The sequence below is a fragment of the Sinocyclocheilus rhinocerous genome, unplaced genomic scaffold (genome assembly GCF_001515625.1).
Source record: "Sinocyclocheilus rhinocerous isolate Xijiao unplaced genomic scaffold, SAMN03320098_v1.1 scaffold1115, whole genome shotgun sequence".
Classification (NCBI taxonomy): domain Eukaryota; kingdom Metazoa; phylum Chordata; class Actinopteri; order Cypriniformes; family Cyprinidae; genus Sinocyclocheilus; species Sinocyclocheilus rhinocerous.
The window spans coordinates 714192-722512 of record NW_015658514.1 but is presented as its reverse complement, the minus strand read 5'-3'; the positions used below and the strand labels follow the sequence as shown (position 1 = coordinate 722512).

Here is an 8321-nt window from a genome sequence, read left to right as displayed (position 1 = left end):
CAAAAAGAAAGAGAAACATCGGAAAATAGGCATATTTTATTCAAGACGTTATTATATGACATCAGCATGCATTTATCATTCTTACAATCACCACCAGAATGTCCAACTTCACCATGATGAACTTAAAATTGGGTTCTATTATTTTTCCTCAACAGTTCTCCTCACAAAACGAAATTCATTTCTAACACAAATTTGATAAGAACAGAGGGGGAATTATTAGCAACACCAACATAACAGCAAAGCTAATGTTTTCTGTTAGTTTAAGCACAAGCTAAGAAAAGTAAAACCAAACTTTGTGGCAATAATTAAGACCAAACTGAACATGGTGTGTGTTTATGGTGCATGACGGCAATGTTGTCTCGGCGGGGGCGGGGTGTGGTGGAGGTGGGGCTTAGGTAGACGATATTATCGGATATCGTTATATTTTCAAAGGCGATTATCCATAAGATATTTTTTACATATCGCCCAGCCCTAGGAGGCATTGCAACTCTCAACATGACAGCTGTTAAATAAGCCAATTGCCTGTTTGTTTAGTATAGAACATACTTGTTATTGGCTGAAAAATACCCTTTTGAGTGAGTTGGCCTTAATAAGCACAATTTATGATTATATTTCTGATTTGAATTATGTTAATGAAATATAGATTTCGGTCTTTCCTAATACAAGATAATAAAGCTGGAAATAGCCAATATGGCCGCCAAGTGAACTGACTTGTCTTCAAGGGACTATGTTGCGTCTCTGTAAATATGCTGACATTGTACTAGCTACTTATTTTTTGCCCTGATTTACAGTCTGGAGAAGTTGACGCTAGTTACCGAAAGTCAGAGCCAGTCTGCAGATTTGAGTTGACAGATTCCATAGAATATCGCGTAGTGTATGATGGTTACAGACTACAATTTTTTTTTAACTTCAGTCTTTTATTCCATCCAGAGGAGATCAAACATATTTGATATTTTGAGCCGATTTTAGAACACATATTGTTTTCATTTAATAGCTTCTCCAAGCAACAGTGCACATGTTGCATGAATTTGTTGTGATCGGAACGACTTCAAAGTCTGGTAGTGTATGATCCTCAGTCGTTTAGTGTATGATGGACAGTTTTTCCTCTGTGACTATTACAAAGTCGGTAAGTATATGATGCCCAGTGTTTAAAAATCTGTTCCGATTTTAAAAGTCATGTAGTGTATTCCAGCCTTCCAATATAATTTATCCTTATTTAGGGTATAGGCCTATTCTATTTTGATCTGCAGTTTAATAAAAGTTAAACAGAAAAAAGACAAATAGTAGCACTGCATGTGTTTCTGTATGTTTATTTAAACAGACTGTATAATGATGAAAACCCACAAACATGAGTTAGCTATAATTAAAATACGCAAATTCCTTCAGCGCACATTTCAGTGCAATATTTTTACAGATTTTTTAAACTGTGTATACAATATAATTATGTTTAATTAAGCTGAGATATAGCACTATAAATTCTTAATTCATTTGCAACAAAACTATAAAGTTTTGTTGCAAACGTCTGAAGACATTATAGTAGGTCTATATCTCAGATCGCCCCTCAACATGCACACGTTCGGAGTTTCGGCAGCTCAACACTGAATATTATATTGTGGCCGTTGTATTTTGATTAATAAAATAAAAAGTACAATACAAAAATTAAATTGAAATTACCCCTGTAAATATGCTGACATTGTACTAGCTACTTATTTTTTGCCCTGATTTACAGTCTGGAGAAGTTGACGCTAGTTACCGAAAGTCAGAGCCAGTCTGCAGATTTGAGTTGACAGATTCCATAGAATATCGCGTAGTGTATGATGGTTACAGACTACAATTTTTTTTTAACTTCAGTCTTTTATTCCATCCAGAGGAGATCAAACATATTTGATATTTTGAGCCGATTTTAGAACACATATTGTTTTCATTTAATAGCTTCTCCAAGCAACAGTGCACATGTTGCATGAATTTGTTGTGATCGGAACGACTTCAAAGTCTGGTAGTGTATGATCCTCAGTCGTTTAGTGTATGATGGACAGTTTTTCCTCTGTGACTATTACAAAGTCGGTAAGTATATGATGCCCAGTGTTTAAAAATCTGTTCCGATTTTAAAAGTCATGTAGTGTATTCCAGCCTTTAGATACATGCTTTTTCGGGGACAGTTTTTCATTGAAGCAGTTTGTAGTTCTTCCAGTTCAGGAACCTTAATTGAAAGCAATAGTTCACTCAAAAATTATAACACTGTTAAAAAAAACTCTCTGTTTGAAAAAGACACAGGTTTGGAACAACATGAGGGTAATGATGACAGAATTTTTATTTTTGGGCTGAACTATTCCGTCAGCAAATAAAGAAGCATAGTTTTATTTTCCAGTAAGCCTCCAATTTTTGTGTCCTCTCAAGATAGGATTGAATCTTTGCATGCAGCCTAAATCTTTTTTCCACAAAGCTTCCACTTTATGTGTTCCTGCTGATATCTCTTCTTCAATATTGTTCTGATGTAGATTTGTCACTCACAGAGCGCTGCTGTGTGTAAATGTGTGTCTGCTCCTTACCATCCTCTCTTGTCTATTCCAGCTCCACCCTCCACTCTGCCAGTTGGATGGTGTTCAAGACGGCAGACGTTGGGAAGGTATAGATTAAACCATTGTCCTAAGGGGGGTGCACACATTCTGACACAACTGTGATGGTTAGCTTTATGGTGTTTCATTGGCTAGCTAATTAACTGAAATGTTTTCCTGAACTACAGAGTGTAATTATTACTCAAAACAGCATCGTAGCAACACAGTTCTGAGGAGCTTACTTTACAACAGACTCTCAGAGGCTGGGAGAGACGGAAACAGTTAATGCATGCATTAGCATCATTTCCCCCCAAAGAAGAATGACAGAGGGAGAGAACGGGATTGTGTATGTGCAAAAGAGCGCTGTTCAGTTTGATCCATGGTGTTCAGGCAGGATTTGATGAGAGTAGTTCTGATTGAATCAGTACACAGAGATATATCCTACTCACACTGAGCAGATTTACGCACACTCGCACTAGCACACTAACAGATCTGTCATGGCATAGTCATGCACACTGTGAGACCTAAAAAGCTTTTTTAATCGTAGTCATTCAATAACATCTCAATTAATGAAAGAATATCTCGCTCTCTTCCTCTTATTCGCCAGGCAGCTGTGTTGGGTTTTGGGAAGAAGAGATCGATGATGGAACTGCTAAATTTACAGGAAGCACTCAAAGTGGAAATCCAGATCCATCAGGTATCCCCACAGCCCTCCCCTCACACCATATGGATGGAGTGTGTAATTGTTGCGACTGCAGTACCCTCACCGTCCTCTAGAGGTCACTGCATCGGCATGTGTTTCCCACTCATGAGAATGCTAAAACTTTCTCTCTCTCTTCCTTGCAGAAACTCGTGAGCCAGATGAAGCAAGATCCACAGGTGCGTCTCCTCACTGAACATTTCCATTACTGTTTGATCGATACGCTCTCATATACCGGCCGCTGGACTAGTGTATCAGGGAGGAGTGTGTGTGTTCTTTGTACAGAATGCAGATCTGAAGCTGCAGCTCCGTGACCTGCAGGCCAAGATCACAGCGCTGAGTGAGCGGCAGGTGAGAGCTGCTCTCTGAGAGAACACCTGCTGCCGTATCAGTGTTCTCTATGAGCTACACGTGTGTCTTGATCAGTTCAATTACTTGGGGTCTGAAAGTCCTCGTGTGTCCCGAGAAAACAAGGCAAACTTGTTAGGTTATGAAACCTGTGTTGCATCATGGCATTGTTTTGTGTCGTATTGTGCTGAACATTTGTGGTGTGATTTGTGCACTGTGGTTTTGTGTTGCCAAATGCACAATTTGCCAACACACACACATATGCACAAATCTATTCTCCCCCCTTTTATTTGACATTTCAATAACTGATTATTAATGTCTGGGGATGATTACGTGGCGTACTGTCCTTCGCTTGAGCTTACTGTACAGAACCCAAAGTTCTGTGGAGGAGATGGAGAAAAGATGCGTTGTAGATTGCACGCAGCGGTGAGGAATTTTAATGTCTCAAAGCTTTTTAAAGTAACAGAACAGAGCGGCTGCCATCAACAGGAGAAAAACACACACCTGAAATCATTCTGCAGAGAAAAAGGAAGAAGAGAAACACAAGGTCAGCCCTATAATCACTGTGACTGTCATAAAGCTTCGGCATTCAGAAATTTACCAGCCTGCAGCGCTGTTTAATAAAGTGTGCTGTCTTCCTCGCTCGCACACATTCGGTGTCCGGTGGAATTCTCCCAGATCTAGGAGTGTGTGAGTCTAACAGATGGTGGAGGGAGCCTGTTAAAGCTGTAATCAGTGAGAGGACTGTGCTGGGGGGGTTGTGTTCATATTCATTAATGTATCTGTCACTCTGTCTTCACTGGTTACAGAATCAACACATACTCAGCTGAACACAAACAAGCTGTATTGCACATTTGTAGCCTGCATTGAGTAAAGCCAGGCACTCTTACAGCCATCTGAAAGTTTTCATATCTCCCTCCTTCTGTCCTCACTTTATGATTGTTATGGATCCATACTCTTAATGTTCCTTTGTGTACACATGCTCATGTGTATGTGTATATGTGCACGTTTTTTGATGCCAAACTGTAACACAGACAGTAAATGGCTTCAAATAAATTGCATTTGGAGTACGTGAGGAATGATTGTGTTCACCATTTAGAATCACATTATTAAGTGTGTAAGTATGCAGATTGTTTATTTTTCATTCTTCTACATATGACTTCCATTTCTGTCTCGTTCATTGTAAGATGATTGGTAATCTGTAAAGAACCTACCACAGACGTCCCTAAAGCATGTCTATTTTGAAAATGTTTTTCATAAAGAGTGTTTTAAGCTTATTATGCAAATGTAGGGCTCAGTGTGTCCTTGTAAATGCTAATGGTCTAGGTCTTATTATGTGGGAATCTTTCTAAAATAGAAAAAGATTTGATAGCATTATAAATATGAACAGATGAACATTTTTTAACCTTTAAAGGTGAATTTATGTTTTACTAGCAGAACCAAATAGAAATGTATAATTAATGGTGTTTTCTAACAAGTTAACCAAACACCCATCCATTTGTCATTGTTTAGACTCTTAAAGGGGAAAGTCCACTTAAAAAATAAAAATTCTAAGCATTTATAAAAATACTTTCTTGTGCGGAACACAACGGAACAAAACAGATATTTTGAAGAATGTTTCAACTGTTTTTGTTCATACAATTAAAGTATAAAATAAGGTCCAAACCAACTGAACTCATCGACTTAAATTATACAGGAAAAAAAAACAAAACACTGAAGCAATCTTTAAAATATCTTCTTTTGTGTTCCACAGAAGAAACTCATACAGGTTTAAAATGACAGGAGGGTGAGTGAATGATGACAGAATTTTCACTTCAAAGTGAATTATCCATTTCACATATATAAGGGTACCTTAATAATGGTCTAGAGAGGCAGAGTTTTAGACACAGTTTTCACATTGATTCAATATATCTTTCCCTAATTACTGAGGTTACGCTTGATTTGAAGAAGCATTCCTTTCAGCTGTGTACCGGACATAGTTCATAGTCACAACTGATGCTAATGGTAATATATTACTGCTAAATTCCTGTTATGCCGTAATCCATTTGTTTTTTTTTATCACTTTTAAGATGTTTTTGAAAGCAGAATACTGTTGGCCCCCTGCCTGAGAGAGAAAGAGACAAAGAGAGTGATGTTCAGCTGTAGGGACTCCATGTTCCCTCTTGCTGTCAGTGCAAATGGGCCCAAATCCAACATCACAAACTCTCTTATCAACAGCAGGCAGAAAGAGAGGGTGTGAGTGAGAGAGACTTCATTGCAGGTACGAGTGACAGAATACACAAAAAATGAACAGGCGGTTGTTCTCTCTTTCTCCCTCAGAAAAAGGTGGTAGAGCAGTTAAGGAGAGATCTACTGGTGAAACAGGAAGATATGAAGCTGCAGACACTACAAGCCGATGGGCAAATGTCTACCTTGCTCATCACACAGACACAGACGCCTCTGCCTGCTGCCAGCCTCACTACTCCACAGGTACCCACACAAAACACAAGAAGCAATACTTCACTCTGTCAGGTACAGTAGGACTCCATACAGGACCCCTCTAAAGACAATGCCTTGTCTTTGCTGAACATTTAAAGGATTAATTCACACAAAACTAAAAATTCTGGCATTAGTTACTTGCTTTCATGTTGTTCCAAAACCATATCTGTGAACAAAAAAAGGAATTAAGACCTTTGCTAGCAAGCTCCAAAAAGACACATCATAGAAGTATTATAAAAAGATCCATATAGAAATATTATTCTGAGAAATTTTGGAATATTGTGTTGGTTATGCTTTTCCATGCAGCTGGGCTAAGCAGGGGCACCTAAAAGTGGTCCGTGTGACTCCTGAAGCCATATTATAGCTTGGTGTGAAGAATGGGCTTAAAGTTTAATTTTGTTATCCACTTGATATCTACCCTAATTCTCTTTGGCATATTCATGAAAGTCAATGAGAGAAGAATTGGTTGTTTTGAGTCAGCAGTCTGAATTATTTATTCATGAATCAAACTGATTTTGTTTTTGAGACTTAATAGCGACGTTTACACACATCCAACTTAGTAATTGCATTAACGGCTCAATTGGACTAAAAAACCTTCATGTAAACACCTCAAATAATCAAACTACTTTGTGCACATGCACAGTTTATATCTTAGGAATGTGTGTATGCTTATTTACGTCTTATAAACAGGTCACTAGAGGAGACTGAATATTTACGTATTTAAGTATTTGCTAAAAATTCTAAAAGCTCTGACATATGTCAGCTTTCTTTTTATTTTTGAAGAGTGACCAAAATATTTTGCAGAGCATTATGTTCAGTAAGAAGACTTATGGAAGCCCATTCTGCCACAAGGTTATTGCGACTTTTTATCACGCAATTCTGACTTTTTTTCGTAGAATTGCAAGTTATAAAGTCAGAATTGCAAGATATAAACTCGCAATTCTGACTTTATTTCTCGCAATTGCACATTTTTATCTTGCAATTCTGACTTTATTTCTCGCAATCGCGAGTTTATATCTCGCAATTATGACTTTATTACAGGTAATTGCAAGTTTATATCTCTCAATTCTGAGAAAAAAAGACAGAATTGGGAGAGAAAAAGTCGCAATTACCTTTTTTATTTTTTATTCAGTGGCGGAAACGGGCTTCCATACCTGACCTATAAAAGGAAAAAGTGAACACGTTTACAACAGCGTATGTGTTTGTGACCCCGTAGAGCTCTGTGGCCCCTGTCATTGCTTCAAAGACTCTACCTCTGGTGCTGAGAGCTGCCACACCCACCTCACCTATCATCATGACACCAGCACCTACTATCACCGTGGTTACAACCCTTGGCAGCACACTCCTGGCAAGCCCTCCTAGCTCAGATCCTCAGAAGTCCCCAGTAAACGTCCAACCAGTCATCCAAACGACCAATCAGGGAGCAGAGCCGGTGCGAGTCATACCCAATAGCACCGTCGTTGTAAGTATTTCTCGAGTAGTTTTGACTCTCGTTATAGAACAAGAAGAGTTTTGTTTTCTTATTCCCGCTTGTTTTGCAAACTGCATGTGAATTGGGAGGCTATTTATTTTAGATCCCAAGAGCTCATGGTTGGTTCTTTTAGATTTTAGACAATTGTTCCATTGCATCTGCCTCTATTTATGGCTTAAAGGGTTAGTTCACCCAAAAATGAAAATTAGCCCACAAATTACTCACCCTCAAGTCATCCTAGGTGTATATAACTTTCTTCTTTCAGACGAATCCAGTCGGACTTATATAAAAAATTGTCTTTGATCTTTCAAGCTGTTTAATGCCACTCAGCAGGTCTTGCATGCATCAGTCCAAAAGAAGTGAAATAAAAAGAGCCCATCCATAAAAAAAAGTGTCTCACACGGCTCCGGGGGGTGAACAAAGGCCTCCTGTAGCGAATCGATGCATTTTTGTAAGAAAAATATCCATATTCATACATTAAAGTGATTATTACGTTTTGAATATGGATATTTTTCTTACAAAAACGCATCGATTCGCTACAGGAGGCCTTTGTTCACACCCTGGAGCCATGTGAGACACTTTTTTTTATGCATGGGCGCTTTTTATTTAACTTATTTTGGACTGATACATGAATCACCCGCTGAGTGGCATTAAACAGCTTGAAAGATCAAAGACCATTTTTAATATAACTCCGACTGGATTCGTCTGAAAGAAGAAAGTCATATACACCTAGGATGACTTGAGGGTGAGTAATTTATGGGCTAATTTT

The 8321-nt window shown here is 38.4% G+C and overlaps 1 protein-coding gene across 1 annotated transcript in view; it reads left to right on the top strand.

Annotated features, from left to right (window-relative positions):
* The window catches only part of LOC107722426 (PHD finger protein 21A-like), a 28064-nt gene that overhangs the window by 8992 nt on the left and 10751 nt on the right, over positions 1–8321 (top strand). The window contains exons 2-7 of the mRNA XM_016530788.1: positions 2572–2626; positions 3163–3252; positions 3402–3434; positions 3541–3606; positions 5923–6072; positions 7298–7543. Coding sequence (XP_016386274.1) covers positions 2597–2626; positions 3163–3252; positions 3402–3434; positions 3541–3606; positions 5923–6072; positions 7298–7543 — 615 coding nt within the window. The 5' untranslated portion in view covers positions 2572–2596. The remainder of the gene's footprint in view (positions 1–2571; positions 2627–3162; positions 3253–3401; positions 3435–3540; positions 3607–5922; positions 6073–7297; positions 7544–8321) is intronic.